Raw genomic sequence first — 20,749 nt, forward strand, 5'->3', positions numbered from 1 at the left:
GTGGTCCTGAGGGTTCGCAGGAGGGGCAAACCCAGGTGTGCTGACGTGAGGACTGGCCAGGAAAGGAAAATTACGATAAGTATTGGTAACAATTTTCAGTTTTTTCTACTTTTTAAAAAAAGTTGTATTTTTTTGACGGTGTTGCACTATATTGAGATTTTTGTTTTTCTGAGCACCTGAGAGAACGGAAGAGGCACAGATAATCAAGGGTCGTAATAATAAGGCCTAAAGCCTACTTACTGCTTGTATGACTCTTTGCTATTGGCAGTAGAGTCCACAATTTCTGGTAAGCGCTCCTGATTTCCCCTTATGGTGACTGATGCACTTGTATTTACATAGTTTGTGATGTTGAAAAAAAGACATCAGTCCATCCAGTTCAACCTATGATGTGTGTGTGTGTTTGCTTTTAACCGTACATTGTATACCCCTGTATGTTGTACATTGTATACCCCCTGTATGTTGTACATTGTATACCTCTGTATGTTGTACATTGTATACCCCTGTATGTTGTACATTGTATACCCCTGTATGTTGTACATTGTATACCTCTGTATGTTGTACATTGTATACCCCTGTATGTTGTACATTGTATACCCCTGTATGTTGTACATTGTATACCCCTGTATGTTGTACATTGTATACCTCTGTATGTTGTACATTGTATACCCCTGTATGTTGTACATTGTATACCCCTGTATGTTGTACATTGTATAACCCTGTATGTTGTACATTGTATACCCCTGTATGTTGTACATTGTATACCCCCTGTATGTTGTACATTGTATACCCCCTGTATGTTGTACATTGTATACCCCCTGTATGTTGTACATTGTATAACCCCTGTATGTTGTACATTGTATACCCCCTGTATGTTGTACATTGTATACCCCTGTATGTTGTTACAAACAAAAAGGAGCTGGGGGAGCACACCCTGAACATGCATTTCTAAGGCTGGTGCAGCTATAGACCAAGAGACATACATATTTACAAAAAAGCACACACATGCAAAAGAAATGACTATCAAATATAAAGGCAATCAATGAATGAATAAAAATGGGTATTTAGTCCCACCATATGGCCATATTGTGCTCAAGCCCACCACTACGTCAAAGTACCCCATTATAAGTGGGATACTTTGACGTAGTGGTGGGCTTGAGCACAATATGGCCATATGGTGGGACTAAATACCCATTTTTATTCATTCATTGATTGCCTTTATATTTGATAGTCATTTCTTTTGCATGTGTGTTCTTTTTTGTAAATATGTATACCCCTGTATGTTGTACATTGTATACCCCTGTATGTTGTACATTGTGTACCCCTGTATGTTGTACATTGTATACCCCCTGTATGTTGTACATTGTATACCCCTGTATGTTGTACATTGTATACCTCTGTATGTTGTACATTGTATACCTCTGTATGTTGTACATTGTATACCCCTGTATGTTGTACATTGTATACCCCTGTATGTTGTACATTGTATAACCCCTGTATGTTGTACATTGTATACCCCTGTATGTTGTATAACCCCTGTATGTTGTACATTGTATACCCCTGTATGTTATACATTGTATACCCCCTGTATGTTGTATAACCCCTGTATGTTGTACATTGTATACCCCTGTATGTTGTATAACCCCTGTATGTTGTACATTGTATACCCCTGTATGTTGTACATTGTATACCCCTGTATGTTGTATAACCCCTGTATGTTGTACATTGTATACCCCCTGTATGTTGTACATTGTATACCCCTGTATGTTGTACATTGTATACCCCTGTATGTTGTACATTGTATACCCCTGTATGTTGTACATTGTATAACCCCTGTATGTTGTACATTGTATACCCCTGTATGTTGTGGTCTTTAAGGTGCCCATCTAATAGTTTTTTTGAAACTATCGATGCTCCCTGCTGATACCACTGCTTGTGGAAGAGAATTCCACATCCTTACTGCTCTGACGGTAAAGAACCCTTTACACAGTTTATAAGGTTAAACCGCTTTTCCTTTAGTTTTAGTGAGTGGCCACGTGTCTTATTGTATTCCCTTACTCTGAATAGTTTGTTCCTTATGCTAGGGTCGCCAGTACAGTATTTGTACATTGATATCATATCCCCCCTCAATCGTCTCTTCTCCAGAGAGAATAGGTTCAGTGCTTGTAGTCTTTCCTCATAGCTGATGTCCTCCATTCCCCTAATTATTTTTGTTGCCCTTCTCTGGACTCTCTCCAGTTCCAGCACATCCTTCCTGAGGACCGGTGCCCAGAACTGGACAGCATACTCCAGATGTGGCCGGACCAGAGTCTTGTAGAGCGGGAGAATAATCTCTTTATTTCTGGAGTGAATCCCCTTTTTATACATCCCAGTATTCTGTTGGCTTTGCTTGCAGCGGCTTGGCATTGCATGCCACTGCCAAGCCTGTTGTCTACCAGTACCCCCAGGTCTTTTTCCATCCTAGACTCCCCCAGAGGTTCCCCCCCTAGTGAGTAGCTTGCGTTCGTATTTCTGGCACCCAGGTGCATTACTTTACATTTTTTAACATTAAACCTCATCTGCCATGTAGTTGCCCCCCCCCCCCCCCCGTTATTTTGTTCAGGTCTTCTTGTAAGGTTTCCACATCCTTTATAGAAGATATTGGCCTTCTTAGCTTAGTATCGTCCTCAAATACTGAGATTGTACTAGATATCCCCTCCTCTAGATCATTTATGAATAAATTAAACAGGATTGGTCCCAGGACAGAACCCTGGGGGACCCCACTTTCCACCCCCGCCCAATCCGAGTACTCCCCATTAATCACCACCCTCTGTACTCTCCCCTGGAGCCAGTTCTCTATCCAGGTACTCACCTTATGGTCCATACCTACCTTCCTTAGTTTGTACGGAAAGTCCAGATACACCACAGCCACAGGTCTTCTTTTATCTAGGTGGCAGCTCACTTCATCGTAGAAGGTTAATAGATTGGTCTGGCAAGAACTATTTTTCATGAAACCATGCTGATTACTACTCATGATACCGTGGTGGAACACGGAGTACTTGGTTCTTTTGGATATGGATTTCACTTCTGATTCGGACATGATCTATTCACAATATGTGAACTTTGCACTTTTGTATATTTAAATTGAAATTTGGAGTTATATGGAAATATAATATATAACCAAATTATACTTTGTTATATTGGACAGTTTTGCACCACGCACTCTGGTAGATGTTACATTATATGATTGAAATGTTTATATGTGGCACTTTATATGTTGGATCAATCTGACTAGTTTCCATGTTTTTAGCGTGGCATTGTTTTTTTAGTTGCCTAAATAATATTGTCGTATTGTAGTGCCATCAATGTAGTTTTTTCTATACTTCTATAATAATTTATTAGAGTCGGTAGCAGTGGTTCATTCTCAGCAGGACTCCACCGCCCCCCCAATCCCGAGCTACCCAGAGGGCAGTAATTCTTCAGAGACCTCAGCACTGGTTCCTCCACAACTAGACCCTGCCCCTGAGCTACCCAGAGGGCAGTAACTCCTCAGGGACTGCAGCACTGGTTCCACCTCTGCAGGACTCCACACCCCACCCCTGAGCTACCCAGAAGGCAGTAATTCCTTGGAGGCTGCAGCACTGGTTCCTCGACAGCAGGACTCCACCCCACCCCTAAGCTACCCAGAGTGCAGTAATTCCTTGAAGACCACAGCACTGGTTCTTCCACAGCAGGACTCTACATCTCACCCCTGAGCTACCCAGAGGTCATTCATTTATTGTAGGCTGCAACACTGGTTCCTCCACAGTAGGGCCCCTCCCCACACCCCTCCCCCTGAGCTACCCAGAGTGCAATTATTTATCGGAGACAGTAGCACTGGTTCCTTCTCAGTGGGACTTTACTCCACAGACCCCCCCCCCCCCCAAGCTACCCAGAGGGCAGTAATTCCTCAGGGACCACAACACTGGTTCTTCCACAACAAGACCCTGCCCCCACACCCCACCCTACCCCTGAGCTACCCAGAGGGCAGTAATTCCTCAGGGACTGCAGCACTGGTTCTTCCACAGCAAGACCCTGCCCCCACACCCCACCCCTGAGCTACCCAGAGAGCAGTAATTCATCAGGGACCGCAGCACTGGTTCTTCCACAGCAAGACCCTGCCCCCACACCCCACCCCTGAGCTACCCAGAGGGCAGTAATTCCTCAGGGACCACAGCACTGGTTCTTCCACAGCAAGACCCTGCCCCCACACCCCACCCCTGAGCTACCCAGAGGGCAGAAAATCCTCAGGCACCGCAGCACTGCTTCTCCCTCAGCAGGACTCCACATTCCACCCCTGAGCTACCTAGAGATCAGTAATTTATTGTACACCGCAGCACTGGTTCTTCCACAGCAAAACCCTACCCCTGATCTACCCAGGGAGCAGCAATTCCTTGGGGACCGCAGCACTGGTTCCTCAATAGGACCCCACCCCACACCCCTCCCCCTGAGCTACCCAGAGGGCAATAATTAATCAGAGACAGTAGTACTGGTTCGTTCTCAGCAGGAATCCACACCCCTCCCCCTGAGCTACCCAGAGGGCAGTCATTTTAAGAGACCACTGCACCGGTTCCTCCACAGAAGGGCTCCATCCCACACCCCTCCCCTGAGCTACCCAGGGGGCAATAATTCCTCAGAGACGGTGAATTCCGCTGAGGGTTGTCACTTTATTGTTCTATAAATAGATGCAGCGTTCACCTCAGCACAAAATATAAAAACTGTAAAAAGCAGTAATAAAAGACAACTGAATTGTGTTCGGTATGTACAGTGCAGAAAGGCGTCCACTGAGCTTCGTCCTTGGGGTGGAGCGTCAATTGCGCTTACACAGGAGGCGAGCTATGCAAGATTCTTCTAAGTTAAAAGGTCCCCACCCTCCTCCATGGCAGGTGACATTTGGGGTCTTGGTTTTGGCGATTCACGCGTGTCAGATCTTCTCTACGTAGTTCCCAGGGAACAGACCTTCTCGCCCGCGAAGCCGGCCCTGCCACCATCCTGAGGAGTCTGCAGGAGAAAAAAAAAAGTTAGGAGGTTGGTTCCTTGAGTTTCCCCTCGGTGGGTGTAGAGCCGAATCTTACAGCAAAACTTCAGTTATCCTAAGAATCAAAGCTTCAGAGGCCTCCATTGTCCCCCCAATAAATCTCCCAATAAACTCCTCGTGGAAGGAGTTATGCAAATATCAAAACACCTGTTGGTGTCAGCCTGTAGGAGTGGACATTACTAGGCAGGCTGTATTTACAAAAGGGTAACACCCCCACATGTGATCGGTGCTGTATTTTGGCCTAGGCCAACAAGGCCCAGGCCTAGGGCGGCACTTTGCAGGGGGGCAGCAAAAAAGTCGCCCCCCCTCCACCTGAGACTTAATTGGCCACTGGTTGCTAGAGCCACCTCTCTCACCCCCCTCTCTCACTCACCCCCCTCTCTCTCTCTCTCTCTCTCTCACACCCCTCCCTCTCTCATCCCCCCCCTCGCTCTATAATCCCCCCTCTCTCTCATCCCCCCCCCTCTCTCATCCCCCCTCTCTCTCTCTCTCATACCTCCCTCTCTCTCCCATCCCCCCTCTCTGATCCCCCCTCTATCTCTCTCTCATCCCCTCTCTCTCTCTCTCTCATACCTACCTCTCTCTCTCATCCCCCCTCTCTGATCCCCCCTCTATCTCTCTCTCATCCCCTCTCTCTATCATCCCCCCTCTCTCTCTCACCCCCCTCTCCCTCCCTCTCTCTCTCTAATACCCCCCCCTCTCTCTCTCTCTCTCTCTATCTCTCACCCCCCCCCTCTCTCTCATCCCCCATCTCTCTCTCATCCCCCCCATCTCTCTCTCATTCCCCCCTCTCTCTCTCACCCCCCCTCTCCCTCTAATACCCCCTCTCTCTCCATCTCTCAACCCCCCCCTCTCTATCATTACCCCTCTCTCTCTCATTCCCCATCTCTCTCTCATCCCCCCATCTCTCTCTCACCCCCTCTCCCTCCCTCTCTATCTCTCACCCCCCCTCTCTCTATCATTACCCCTCTCTCTCTCTCTCATCCCCCATCTCTCTCTCATCCCCCCATCTCTCTCTCATCCCCCCCATCTCGCTCTCATCCCCCCTCTCATCCTCTCTCTCACTCTTTGACCCCCTCCCTCTCTTTCATCCCTCCTCTCTCTCCCTCCCTCTCATCCCCCCTCTCTCTCCCTCACCCACCCCCTCTCACCCCCCCCCCTCTTGTGAGATCTCAGGGGTTCATGCTGGGACTTGTAGTCCTTCAATTATGGAAGGAGTCACATCCGTTAAAAAAGAAGTGGGGCAAATATCCAAAGGAGGGGGGCGCCCAATTTTAGTTTTGCCTAGGGCAGCACAAAACCAAAAATACACCACTGCATGTGATGCTGAACCTCTATGATTGGAGAAACTAAAATCCAAGGGGTGAGCCAAGGACAGTGAGGCTCATTAATACGAACCCTCTCGGACAATCTCCAGCACGTCGTTGGCGTTGAAGCTCAGCTCATCCGTGTCTTGGGCATCGTAGGCGTAAAGAGCTCGGCAGTAGGGGAGCTGCGGCTGAGGTTTCGGCTTTGGCGCAGGTTTGGACCTCCCTCCTCCAGGCACGGGTTTCACCTCCTTGGAAAGTCTCCGCTGTAAGCTAGAAAGGCAAAGATAAAAATGTGAATAGGCCTCCACGAGCCGCGTTCTCTCCTGCCATTATACAATTTGTAAAAGGTGTTCCCTCACCCTAAACTGGGCGTTCTCACACCCTAAACTGGGCGTTCCCCAATTTTTTAGATGGGAGGATCTAAAGATAACATTTCCTCTAACATATACAGGTCCTTTAGTCCTCCCTTGTCTGCCATACTTACCCTGCCACCCCTTGGTCGGGCACGTTCATGAATCCCAAGTCCATAGCAAGTGGTGGCGCCTTGGCGCGAGGACTGGCGCCCTGCCTGGGAAGACTCGGCTGGTCGATGCTGCTCTGACGGGACGTGAATGAAATTCTTTTTTGCATAGGAGGCCGGGAACCCTTCTTGTTGCCTCCATTGGCGACGCGGGATCCTACAGAGGTCAAAAAGAAGGAAAATTAAATGCCAAATTTTATTGGAGACACCGAGCATTACAGAGAGAATTTTATCCCTGGGCAGAAATACCTAGCTCCTCCCCCAAGGAGCTGAGGAGAGAAAAATGATGCATCTACAACACCAACCAGTGATTGGAGGATGTAAACTAATAAAGGATTGGTCCTTATAGACAGTGCCGGCAAAAGGTCATCCAGAGCCCAGTATGCCAAAATGTGGGCCCCCCCTCAAGATATATGAGCATTATTTGCTAGCGAAAATCCTCTCGCCCAAATAAAAAAAAAAAAAAAAAAACAAGCACTAATCTGCATGCTCGCCCCTAAGAGCAAAAATTCCCCCTCCTACCAGTACAAATCACCTCCCCCTGCTGATATCACTCCTCCCTCCTACCCATATGCCCCTAGCACAGATTCCCTCCCCCCCCCAAAGAAAAAAACTATTTACCCCTCCTAGCACAAATTCTCTCCCCCACTCCAAATCCCCCCCCCCCCCTTTCCAGTACAAAATTCCCCTCCCCCAATCTCCTAACCTAGCACCAATCCCCCCCCCACACACACACAAATCCCCCCCCCCCAATCATCCCTACTAGCACAACCCCCCCCAAAAAAAAATTATTTCCCCTCTACCATTTTCTCTTTATAATCCCCCCCTTCCAACACAAATCTCCCCCAAATAACCACTCCTAGCACACTTCCCCAAATTTTCCCTACCAGAAAAATTCTTAACCGCGGCTGCCGCCCCCAAATTTTCCTTCTCAAAGCAAGTTCCCCCCCCCCCCCCCCCCACCTCACAATACCTCAGTGCCCACCCCTTGTCTAATGCCCTTTATTTCTTCAGTTGCTGGATGAAGTTGCTACCATTACTGACTTGCCCCGTCATCTTCATCCTTCTGTAACTACATAACGCCATTGACAGAGTCACAATGCGGCCATTGAAGCCGCAACTCCAGAACTGCATGCTTGTTTCAGGTCAGGTCTTCAAAAAATTACCAAAGCCTTGGAACATGCGCCTCCAAAAACAAGTCAGCAACCACCACTCAGAGAAGAACAAAAACAAAATGGTGGTCCTTGGTGCATCAATGCTGTGGTACGCGGTACTCACCGGTGTTCTTGGTATGGCAGTTGCCTCCCAGGTACTGGCTCTTGCGGTTGTCCTTCCGGGTGGGACCTGGGGTGGGAGAGAGTCAGAAAGATGTTAGATATTATTGTAACATTTCCTCGACCAGAAAACAAGATACGCCCGAAGGTTGGGAAATACTCACGGGAATCTTTGGGCAAGCCGGCTCCAATCATAACCAGCAGCACCTTTCCGTTCACCTTCGGTACCGCCACATCGCCGGATCCTGTCTGGAAGTGGATCTGCCGGGTCCCTGCCGCGCCCCAGGGGGTCCAACCTTCCTTCTTCACCTTGAACTCCAACCTGACAGAAAGAACATCACCATCTCAACTAAGTGGAATTACGTAAACAGAGGTTTTTCTCAGAAAATAGGTGCAGGTACTTCCCAATTCCAAGTCACCCCTTGTCTCTATCCCCTACCCACCTCCGAACAGAATCCCCTGCAGCCAGCAACAATAGATCCTCCCAGCAACAACAGATCCCCACAGCAACAATAGACACCCCCCCTCCAACAATAAAATAGATCATTCAGCAACAATAGACCCCCCCATAAAAAATAGATCCCCAACAGACCCCCCCCCCCCCCAATAACGATAAATCCCCCCAGCAACAGTACATTAGATCATCCAGGAGCCAGAAAAATAGACCCCTCCCTCAACAGTAGATCCCTCCAAGCAACAAGTGAGCCCCTAGTGTCATAATATCCCCTCCAACAGCAATAGACCTTCCCAGCCACAACTGGTTCCCCAGCAGCTGCACCAATAGACCCACCATCACACCCTAGTACAGGGGTCTTCAAACTACGGCCCTCTAGTTGTCCAGGAACTACAATTCCCATCATGCCTTGTCATGTCTGTGAATGTCAGAGTTTTATAATGCCTCATGGGATGTGTAGTTCCGCAACATCTGGAGGGCCGTAGTTTGAGGATCCCTGCCCTAGTACCTCATTCAGTGCTGGAGGTGCTGGAACGGCGTTCCCCCCGAGTTCCTGCTGAAAAACAGCCCTGGACTTAACCCATTCCAACCAATCATGGATCATCTCAACTGACAACATATACCAGATCTGCCGATTTGTAGCCATCTGAAGCTCAACAGATCAATAGGAAGCTACATGAGCTCTGCAGAGGACGGACAAGTAAAACAGTCCCCGCCCCTGCTTACTGATTGCTGAATCGAACGTCCATCTTCTTCTGCATCCGTTCCTCATAGCGCTTGTAGAGCAGGCTGAGGAACTCCGTCTTGAAGACACTTTCTAATACGCTGTCATACTGCGCTTCGTGGAGGATAATGAAATCGTCTTGAAGTGTGCTGGAGAGAAACATACACAAATGGGTCATACCGCATACTGCGCATGCTCCCCGTTTCAGGGCTTCGGCTTAGACCCAACTCCTGCCAACAAAAATTTTCTTAGTTTTGGGTGGAATAGTGCAGATGCGTGGATTTTTTGTCCCCACTGGAGATATTCCTCCTAAATTCCTGTGTGGTCACCAGAACAGGAAGTGAGGGGAATCCCCCCCCAATGGGGACACGGGCAGCCATAGCCTTCAGTCTTAGTTTTCTGATCTTTAAAGACACAGTGTACATTTTCCTCCAGCTACCTACCTCATCGAGACGAACTGGATGTCCTTCAGTTCAATCTTCCTCTTCAGAACCTCTTTGATTTGGCCTTTCTCTGGCCCCTGTTTCATCTTCTCCCGACCAATCAGGTACACGAACTTCGGCGTCAACACCATATCGCGCTTCAGCGTCTACACCAAAAGGGGGACAGTTATTGATCACCATTGGAAGAGCCAGAGATCCACAGATATGGGGGGGGGGGGGGGTGGATGGGGGGGTTCTAGGCTCTCACCTTAAACCGGCGGTCATATTTCACCACCGTGTCGGCAAAATCTATCCTTTCTCTGCGCCCAACGAACTGCCGCAGTTCTGGGCGACCATCCATCCCGATGTAGTCGCCCACAAAGTTGCGGTTGATGCTGTTCCGTCTTCGCTCCTTCTTGTTCAGGACGACGTTGGAAGCTGCAGACAGGAAACAATTATTGTAATTGTACTGAAAATAGGTTTATTAGTCTTTGGGAGAAGCCTCAGATAGAAGCTGTCATGGTAAAGTGGTATGTAAGCCTCCATCACAGGCTTCTCACTCAGGTACTTCTGAAATCCTGCGCCTACCTTCCTCTCTCATTCGGATGTACTTGCGGACTGCGGTATGTTTGCGCCAGGCTTTTTGGATGACACGGGCATAACTGTCGTACTTCCTCTCCCGCATCTCTTCCAGCAGGAACAGCTAAAGAGACAAACAAAACCAGAAAACCTGAGTGACCAGATTCCTGGATGTCTTCTCTGATTCGCCAATGACCAAACGCGCCCAGCCGTCATCTTAGTCAAAGCGTACAAAGCCAAAAGACTCACCGACTCCGGAGCCTTGATGAAGACTTTGGTCTTGCCCAGCTGGTACTGATCGGCGTCCATGTTCACTGACTTTAGAAGGTGGAGGACGCCATTTTTCTCGTCCCCCCGCCACTCCGGCCACGTCTCTCGCGTCAATATGGCGTACCTGATGAAATAATCAACCAGTAAAATAAAGTCAAGAAACAAACGTGCATTTGTTTCAGACGCCCTATAAAAATCCTTTCCTTGCTGAGTTATCTAGGGGGGACACTACAGTCTTCTGATCTCTATGGAAACACAAGAGTGTTCCCAAAAATTGTTGGTCAAGCAGGAGAAAAAAAATATCAGACTGACCTAGGAGGCATTATTTCACCAATTCAGCTACCATGGTCAAAGATTCAGAGGTGTGGGCAGGCAGTGGTCATTGCAAGATGGAGGAAAGCCCAACAGAACTCGGGGTACCAAAAAGCTTACAGTGACCTTAATGTGACAATAAGTGGAAGATTTAGGGGCCTCCAGGCCTTTGTGTAGTTCATTGGAGTTACGTCTACCAGGACACTGAGCAAAAACTAAAGTTCTATAGGGGTACGAGTATCTTAAACTTCCTCCTCCTAGGATTGGAGCTTACACCCCAGAGGTCTGTTGTGTCCACTATTGAACACTCAGTGGAGCGCAGACAAACTGGCAGCCCAGGTGCATGAGTCGTCTCGTACCTGTTGAGGAATTTTCGGAAGATTCTACGATAGGCGTATCCAGCACGGCGTACCCGGATGTTCTCCCGAAGACCCAAGTATTCTACCTGATGTTTCACCCTAAAAAAAGGCATATTAGAGAAGACTTAGACCCCGCCCTCGGCAAATCTCACAGCCCCTTTCTCTCACAGTTACCTTTTGTCCTCCCATTCCGTTCCCTACAGCCAGATGGATGCCCTCAACCCTACAAAGGGATGCCCCATTTCCTACAGACAGACTAATTCTCCCCACCCCACAGTAACCCCCAATCCTACAAACAGATGCCCCAACCGAAACAGATAGTCCCCCCGACCCTACAGACAGATGGACACCCCAACCGTACAAGCACATGTCCCCAGCCCGACAGATGCACACCCTACAGACCTGTCCAACCCTACAGGGAAATGTCCCCATCCCTAGAGATGGATGGATACCCCTACTGTACAGGGACATGTCCCTAACCCTACAGACAGATGGACACCCCAACCCTAAAGAGACATGTGCCCAACCCTACAGACAGATGGACACCCCAACCCTAAAGAGACATGTGCCCAACCCTACAGACAGATGGACACCCCAACCCTAAAGAGACATGTGCCCAACCCTACAGACAGATGGACACCCCAACCCTAAAGAGACATGTGCCCAACCCTACAGACAGATGGACACCCCAACCCTAAAGAGACATGTGCCCAACCCTACAGACAGATGGGCACCCCAACCCTAAAGAGACATGTGCCCAACCCTACAGACAGATGGACACCCCATGCCTACAGAGGACATATTCCCAACCATACAGATGGACACCTCAACCCTACAGAGACATGTCCCCAACCCTACAAGCAAATGGACATCTTAACCCTAGAGACAGATGGACACCCCCAACCCTACAGTTACCCTTTCCCAGTGACCTGTTGTCCTCCCAATCCTTTCCCTACAGACAGATGGATTCCCCAACCCTACATGCGGTCACCCCCAACCCTACAGAGGGATACCCAACTACCTATAGACCGATGGACACCCCCAGCCTTACAGTTACCCTTTCCTAGTTACCTGTTGTCCTCCCAGTCCCGTGGCTTCTTGGACTCGTTGGGTTTTATACAGCGGATGTAGTGGGGGGTGCACTTCATCAGCGTCTGCACCAAGTCGTTGGCTTGTTTCTACGAGGAATAAACATGGAAGAGAGTTGGGAGATATGCGCAGGAGTGAGGTTCAACGCAACAAACCCCCAGATGACAAAACAGCGTGGCCTGTTAAAGGGCCAGTTGAACTGTTGATAGTCTGTATTCACGCATTGCGGGAAGATAGAGGCCTCACCTTGATCTTGGTGCTGGCGGTGGTCGGTCGGCCTTTCTTATCCGCGTTGAGGTTCTCGGGGAAACGAGCTCTGATGAACGGTCTGCGAGATTCATTTTTATCACAGTATCACATCGGGTAGAGCAAGAGCAGAAACAAAAAAAATGTAGGTAAAATGAACAATTAATTTAATATTTTTATTTATAAATTGTATATAGCTCTACAGCCCTGATGAAGATCCCCTATAGCCCTGGAAACGCGTTTGCTTAAGACCTTGGATGTGGGTTCCCTCCTGCTTCTTTTACATCTCCAGCCAAGGCCACAAACAGGGGGGTACAGACAGTACATCTGTAGCAGGCATTGGCCCCATTGGGTCAACCAGGGGGCCCTAGGCCTAGACTTGGCATGCATCGAAGAGCAGCACTTCATTTCGTGTTTTCTTTCTTTGTGTCAACAAGCTTTATTGCCCATCCAGCCAAATTTACAAAAACAGAATTATTCTCCGAAAGGCCCCCCCGCTCCTACTTCTGACGTGTTTCTTGTCAGTAGTCATGGGGGACGACCTGTCATGTAAGATGTATGGGGCCCCAGGATTTCTATAAGAGGCCCTGCCTGTGATCATAAAATCCTGACAGAGGTTCTAACCCTTCCTGAAAAACATGTCTGTCTTTAGAGGCTCTTTAATATGAGGTACAAAACATATGCAGTTGGTTGGGTTGGTAGGTAGGTAGGTAGGTAGGTAGGTGAGAACTCACATTTCACTGCTCTGCATTAATTCAATGAGATCAGAGAAGAGGACGTCTCGATTACGCTCACAGAATCCTTCCACGTCATACGATACCTGAGGACAGGAAACAAACGTTGAGGTTTAGTATCATCAGTTGTGGTCCAACTGTACACAGAGACCCTCGGGGGCGGGGCTTAAAAAAGAACTGGAGAAAAATATATCTTCCAAAATACGGTGAAGAGTGGCAAAGCAAATACTAGATTACTTGCCAATGTTTCCTTTCTGCTCTGTTAATACCTACAGTCCCCAGCCCTGCATCTTACTTCACCAATCACAGTAAAGGGTCAGCTGCCACACACCCAGTGATTGGTCGTCTCCGCTTCTTACCTTCCCTGCATAGTGGTGGATAATGAAACCTTTGTTCCAGCTGTTGAAATGTTCGTGGCTGCCGATGGCGGATTGTAGTTTCTGGAGGAGCGTCTGATCGGCACCCTCCCCTTTGGCATGCATGGTGGCGCAGACGTCGTCCAGGATGCTCATGACCCCCGGAGGACTCTGGAAAGAGAGGAAGGAAAGAGGACAGTTTATGAACTGAGAGCAACAAGTAGTTCAAAGTGTTCAAAAGTGGAAGATCCAGCAGAAAATACGAAACCAGTCTCACATACTGTACAACCCCCATTCCATATCCAATCCCATCCCTTGAATCCCCCCCCCAACCGCTATTCTACACTCACCCTTCACTTCATCTCATGCCAATCAGCCCCCTACCATCCTACAGCCCTCCTAATCGTTACACATCATCTCCATCCCATCCAATGCACCTTTCCACCCATTCTACCTTCCCATTCACACCCAACTACCACCCCATACCTCACACTACCATACCCCTCCTCCTAACCTACCATTCCACACACCCCCCATCCCATGTCTGGTCACTCACCACTTTGTTCTCTATCAGGTCACACACAACCTTGTTGTTGAAATACTCAATCGGAGTCCAGCGGATCCCTTCTTGGACGTATTCTTCCTGCAAAATGAAGCAATTTCAGTGGGCAAAATGCATCAAAAACAGACGGACGTCCCCAACTCTATAGACAGATGGATGCTCCTAATAACACAGATGCCCCCACACCTACAGAGAAAAGGATACCTTAATCCTACAGAGCGATGGACACCTTAAACCCTACAAATATATGCCCCCAACCCTACAAATGTACGCTCCAAACCCTACAGTCCAATGAACAGCCGCAAGCCTACATACAGATCCTCCCAACCCAACAGATAGATGCCCTTGACTCCACAAACTTACCTAACCCTAAAGACAGATGGACTCCCCCAACCCTTTAGACAAATGGATGCCCCTAATCCTACAGACACATGAACACCTTAACCCTACAGAGACATGGAATACCAAAACCTTACAGACGTATGCCTCAAACCCTACAGATAAATTGTCTCCCCCAAATCTACACACAGACGATGCCAACCCTCAACAATACAGATGGACATCTCTTACCCTACAGGGAAAATGGACACCCTACCCAACAGATGAATGCCCTTGACTCTACAAACTTACCTAACCCTAAAGGCAGATGGACACCCCCAACCCTATAGACAAATGGATGCTCCTAATGTTACAGATGCTTTCCAACCCTACAGAGAAAGGGACACCTTAACCTTACAGAGCGATGAATACCCCAAACCCTATAGACAAATAGATGCCTCCAACCCTACAGACATATGGACCTCTCTAACCCTACGGACATATGGACACCTCAAAATCCACTCCCAACCCAACAGATGGATGCCCTTGACCCTAAAGTCAGATGGACACCCTGAACACTATAGACAAAAAAAAGCCCCCAACCCTACAGATGGACATCTCTAACCCTGCAGACAGATGGACCCCCAATCAGACAGATGTACACTTCAAACCCTACAGACAGATGAACACCCCCAAACCTATACACAGACGCTCCCCAACCCAATAGATGGATACCCTTGACCCTACAAACTTACCTAACCCTAAAGACAGATGGACACCCCCAACCCTATAGAAAAATGGATGCCCCCCAAACTTAGAGACAAATGGACGCCTTAACCTACAGAGAAATGGTCTACCCCAACCCTACAGACATATGCCCCAAACCTTAAAGACAAATGGACTCACCCAAACACTGGCAACCCTACAGATGCCAACCCCCAACCCTACAGATGGGCATCTCTAACCCTACAGAGAAATAGACTCCCCTAACCCTATAGTTGAACACCCAAACCCCACAGACAGATGGACACCCCCAAACCTACAGATGGATGCCCTTGACACTACAAACTTCCCTAACCCTAAAGACAGATAGACATCCCAACTCTAAAAAAAAACAAAAAAAAAAAACAGATGGACTCCTCAACCCAACCCCTATAGATGGACGCCCATGACCCTACAGCCAGACATCCTGAACCCTACAGACAGATGGACATCCTCAACCCTACAAACCGATGGACAGATATCCAAACAGACAGATGGACAGACAACCCAACCCTACAGACAGATGGACAGACAACCCAACCCTACAGACAGATGGACAGACAACCCAACCCTACAGACAGATGGACAGACAACCCAACCCTACAGACAGATGGACAGACAACCCAACCCTACAGACAGATGCTCAGACAGACAGACAGGTGGTCAGTTTGCTCACTTGTTCGGCTTTCAGGGTCAGCTCGATGAAGATCTGTTGCAGTTTTTCATTTACAAAGTTGATGCAAAATTGTTCAAATCCGTTTTTCTGTGAAATGACAACAATAGTTAATTTTACGCCCCTCCCCCACGTTTCTCCCCAGTGCGGCACTGATCTCTAATCCCTCGTTCAGGAGGAGGACACAGCCCTCTGCCAATATCGCCCACAGATGCCGTGTACATGTACAACGTACTCCGATCTCTCACCTGAAATATCTCAAATCCATAAATATCCAAAACTCCGATATTGTATTCCTCCACGTCCTTCCGCATCGCCTTATTCACCGCCTGCCGAGATAGAAGAACGTTATACCGTGGAGGACGACATGTCAACCCATTGGTTGGAGCTCGAATCTCCGCCATCTCACCTCCACCAGGAAATCAAAGAGTCGGGTGTACAGGGCTTTGGAGAGCGCGTCTCGGGTGAAACACGCCTGCTCCTTGTTCAACGTCACATCGATCACCTCCGACTTTCCACCCCATTTACTGTCCATCTTCCGGCTGGTCAACTTCTCCTGCAAACGCGTCTGGTCAATGCCCAGCAGATAAGACGGGAAGGCCAAGACTGAGCAGGGACAGAGAGAGAACCAATCAGATGTGAAGGCCAAGACTGAGCAGGGACAGAGAGAGAACCAATCAGATGTGAAGGCCAAGACTGAGCAGGGACAGAGAGAGAACCAATCAGATGTGTTGTATACTCGCAGTGTAGCTGAGGCTCAGCTCTGCATTGGTTGCCAGACTGGCATCTAAATGGCGCATTGGTCAAGATTCATAACGCCTTCTATACACCTGATGGAAACAAGTTTCCACTGAATTCCCACCACCAGGTTGGGACCACCAAGGGCATAACAGAGATCAGAATCTCCACCGCCAGCACTCACAGTCTGTGCTCTCCACCACAGCGTAGTTGCCGCTCTCTTTGAAGGCAATGTTCCCCAGATGGAGGATTCCCGCCACTATCTGAAGGACGTTGGCCTGCTCCTCGTGGGTGAGACCCACAACATCCATCGCCGTCTGTCGGGAGAGAAGAAGAGGGGCAAAAATTAGAGACAGGTATAGAGACAAATCAGGACAATGACGATGGGAGAGGAGAAACAGGGAAAGTCAGAATATTCCAGAAGTTTGCTAATTGGGGAATCTTCCCATTGTGGCATCAATTAGTCTGGAGACATTTGTGAGCGTCTGTTCCCTACTCACCACTTACTGGGGTCTCCCTTACCCGCTCACCAGGGAGGATCTTCCTTCCCTACTCACCGGGAGAGGGGGGGGGGAATCTCCCTTCCCTACTCACCGGGGGGGGGGGGGGGAATCTCCCTTCCCTACTCACCGGGGGGGGGAATCTCCCTTCCCTACTCACCGGGGGGGGAATCTCCCTTCCCTACTCACCGGGGGGGGGGGGAATCTCCCTTCCCTACTCACCGGGGGGGGGGGGATCTCCCTTCCCTACTCACTGGGTGGGGGGGGATCTCCCTTCCCTACTCACCGGGGGGGGGAATCTCCCTTCCCTACTCACCGGGGGGGGGGGGGAATCTCCCTTCCCTACTCACCGGGGGGGGGGGAATCTCCCTTCCCTACTCACCGGGGGGGGGATCTCCCTCCCCTACTCACCGGGTGGGGGGATCTCCCTTCCCTACTCACCGGGTGGGGGGATCTCCCTTCCCTACTCACCGGGTGGGGGGATCTCCCTTCCCTACTCACCGGGTGGGGGGATCTCCCTTCCCTACTCACCGGGTGGGGGGATCTCCCTTCCCTACTCACCGGGTGGGGGGATCTCCCTTCCCTACTCACCGGGGGGGGGGGATCTCCCTTCCCTACTCACCGGGGGGGGGGGGGGGGATCTCCCTTCCCTACTCACCGGGGGGGGGGGATCTCCCTTCCCTACTCACCGGGGGGGGGGGGATCTCCCTTCCCTACTCACCGGGGGGGGGGGGGGGATCTCCCTTCCCTACTCACCGGGGGGGGGGGGATCTCCCTTCCCTACTCACCGGGGGGGGGGGGGATCTCCCTTCCCTACTCACCGGGGGGGGGGGGATCTCCCTTCCCTACTCACCGGGGGGGGGGATCTCCCTTCCCTACTCACCAGGGGGGATCTCCCTTCCCTACTCACCAGGGGGGGATCTCCCTTCCCTACTCACCGGGGGGGGGGGGGGATCTCCCTTCCCTACTCAGCGGGGGGGGGGATCTCCCTTCCATACTCACCAAGGGGGGGGGATATCCCTTCCATACTAAACCGGGGGTCCCTCTCTTCCATACTCACCAGGGTCCCCCTTCCCCACTCACTACGGGTCTCCCTTCCCCACTCACTACGGGTCTCCCTTCCCCACTCACTACGGGTCTCCCTTCCCCACTCACTACGGGTCTCCCTTCCCCACTCACCACGGGTCTCCCTTCCCCACTCACCGGGGTCTCCCTTCCCTACTCACCGGGGGGGGGATCTCCCTCCCCTACTCACCGGGTGGGGGGATCTCCCTTCCCTACTCACCGGGTGGGGGGATCTCCCTTCCCTACTCACCGGGTGGGGGGATCTCCCTTCCCTACTCACCGGGTGGGGGGATCTCCCTTCCCTACTCACCGGGTGGGGGGATCTCCCTTCCCTACTCACCGGGGGGGGGGGATCTCCCTTCCCTACTCACCGGGGGGGGGGGGATCTCCCTTCCCTACTCACCAGGGGGGATCTCCCTTCCCTACTCACCAGGGGGGGGATCTCCCTTCCCTACTCACCGGGGGGGGGGGATCTCCCTTCCCTACTCACCGGGGGGGGGGGATCTCCCTTCCCTACTCAGCGGGGGGGGGGATCTCCCTTCCATACTCACCAAGGGGGGGGGATCTCCCTTCCATACTAAACCGGGGGTCCCTCTCTTCCATACTCACCAGGGTCCCCCTTCCCCACTCACTACGGGTCTCCCTTCCCCACTCACTACGGGTCTCCCTTCCCCACTCACTACGGGTCTCCCTTCCCCACTCACTACGGGTCTCCCTTCCCCACTCACCACGGGTCTCCCTTCCCCACTCACCACGGGTCTCCCTTCCCCACTCACCGGGGTCTCCCTTCCCCACTCACCGGGGTCTCCCTTCCCCATTCACCGGGGTCTCCCTTCCCCACTCACCGGGGTCTCCCTTCCCCACTCACCGGGGTCTCCCTTCCCCACTCACCGGGGTCTCCCTTCCCCACTCACCGGGATCTCCCTTCCCCACTCACCGGGGTCTCCCTTCCCCACTCACCAGGGTCTCCCTTCCCCACTCACCAGGGTCTCCCTTCCCCACTCACCAGGGTCTCCCTTCCCCACTCACCAGGGTCTCCCTTCCCCACTCACCAGGGTCTCCCTTCCCTACTCACCAGGGTCTCCCTTCCCCACTCACCATGGTCTCAGCAAACTCCTGCTTGTCGCTGACGTCCTCCACATGGTAAACTGCCGACTGGTTGAGGTATAAATAATAATCGGGGGACGTCACTCCTAGATTCTCACGGTCTTCTGCCGTGGCGCCATCCAGCAGCTGTGAAAGGAAAAGAAAGAGCGTCAGCTTCATGGCCCAGAATGACCCACCAGGTGCCATCTAAGGGTCACAACAAACAGGTGAACCTGGGGAGAAACTCGACCAGATCAGCCCCGGAATCGTCATCTCACCTGATAGAAGATGTGGAAGTTCCTCTCCCCCGTATTCTGACTGACCACCCTGGACTTCTCCAACAGGAAGTTCGAGATCTTCCCGCCATCCGGCTCCCCGCCCCTGCTGAACTGAATCTCAAAATATTTCCCCTGAAAGAGAGACACCAAATATCCCATCACTGACCCCTCTCTGCAGAGCATCGCACCATCTCCATAATCCTGAAGATTATTCCATCACTGACCCCACCAAAGATCTGCAGAACATCGCTCCATCCCCTCCCCCCTCCTGACAGATCCATATTGATATATTCTGCTGATCATTCCATCACTGACCCCTGCAGATCATCGCACAGTTTCCTATACTCACAAAGCGGCTGGAGTTGTTGTTTCGGACGGTTTTGGCGTTCCCGAAAGCTTCCAACAGAGGATTGGATTTGAGGATGATGTCCTTCACGTGCTGCGGGATGGGACGGAGAACACGATGACGCCGGGAGTTGTACAGACACAAGACATGGATACAATGAAGATACAAAGTATCACACGGAGCTTCTTCCCTACCTGGACCTTGGCCCCTCCCCCGGAGACCTTCGAGATGTAGCCCATTATATACTTGGCAGCGACCGTCTTCCCGGCTCCGCTCTCCCCGCTGCGAATCAGAACAGAGAGACGCCCCCCACAGACAGTCAGATATATATATATATATATATACAGTATCTGACAAAAGTAAGAACACCCCTCCCATGTGACAACACTGAAGAAATGAGACTTTGCTACAATGTAAAGTAGTGAGTGTACAGCTTGTATAACAGTGTAAATTTACTGTCCCCTCAAAATAACTCAACACACAACCATTAATGTCTAAACCGCTGGCAACAAAAGTCAGTACACCCCTAAGTGACAATGTCCAAATTGGGCCCAATTAGGCATTTTCCCTCCCCGGTGTCATGTGACTCGTTAGGGTTATAAGGTCTCAGGTGTGAATGGGGGGCAGGTGTGTTAGATTTGGTGTTATCGCTCTCACTCTCTCATACTGGTCACTGGAAGTTCAACATGGCACCTCATGGCAAAGAACTCTCTGAGGAT

The 20,749-nt window shown here is 50.4% G+C and overlaps 1 protein-coding gene across 1 annotated transcript in view; it reads right to left on the minus strand.

Moving 5' to 3' along the window:
* Window positions 1-4,884: 4,884 nt before the first annotated feature.
* LOC309543292 (unconventional myosin-Ie-like) overlaps window positions 4,885-20,749 on the minus strand; it is a 32,089-nt gene continuing 16,224 nt past the window's right edge. Inside the window, exons 5-28 of the mRNA XM_082242749.1 lie at window positions 20,225-20,312; window positions 20,034-20,123; window positions 19,685-19,816; window positions 19,419-19,553; window positions 16,940-17,072; window positions 16,427-16,623; window positions 16,266-16,346; window positions 16,021-16,107; window positions 14,259-14,345; window positions 13,706-13,873; window positions 13,347-13,432; window positions 12,613-12,694; window positions 12,349-12,455; window positions 11,278-11,376; window positions 10,586-10,730; window positions 10,346-10,460; window positions 10,026-10,195; window positions 9,779-9,924; window positions 9,338-9,484; window positions 8,322-8,479; window positions 8,162-8,227; window positions 6,848-7,040; window positions 6,452-6,633; window positions 4,885-5,016 (exon numbers count right to left, since the gene is read on the minus strand). Of these exons, the coding sequence (XP_082098875.1) occupies window positions 4,940-5,016; window positions 6,452-6,633; window positions 6,848-7,040; window positions 8,162-8,227; window positions 8,322-8,479; window positions 9,338-9,484; window positions 9,779-9,924; window positions 10,026-10,195; window positions 10,346-10,460; window positions 10,586-10,730; window positions 11,278-11,376; window positions 12,349-12,455; window positions 12,613-12,694; window positions 13,347-13,432; window positions 13,706-13,873; window positions 14,259-14,345; window positions 16,021-16,107; window positions 16,266-16,346; window positions 16,427-16,623; window positions 16,940-17,072; window positions 19,419-19,553; window positions 19,685-19,816; window positions 20,034-20,123; window positions 20,225-20,312 (2,971 nt within the window). The 3' untranslated portion in view covers window positions 4,885-4,939. The remainder of the gene's footprint in view (window positions 5,017-6,451; window positions 6,634-6,847; window positions 7,041-8,161; window positions 8,228-8,321; window positions 8,480-9,337; window positions 9,485-9,778; window positions 9,925-10,025; window positions 10,196-10,345; window positions 10,461-10,585; window positions 10,731-11,277; window positions 11,377-12,348; window positions 12,456-12,612; window positions 12,695-13,346; window positions 13,433-13,705; window positions 13,874-14,258; window positions 14,346-16,020; window positions 16,108-16,265; window positions 16,347-16,426; window positions 16,624-16,939; window positions 17,073-19,418; window positions 19,554-19,684; window positions 19,817-20,033; window positions 20,124-20,224; window positions 20,313-20,749) is intronic.

This window comes from Pelophylax lessonae, assembly GCF_965119305.1.
Source record: "Pelophylax lessonae genome assembly, chromosome: 13".
Taxonomy (NCBI): Eukaryota; Metazoa; Chordata; class Amphibia; order Anura; family Ranidae; genus Pelophylax; species Pelophylax lessonae.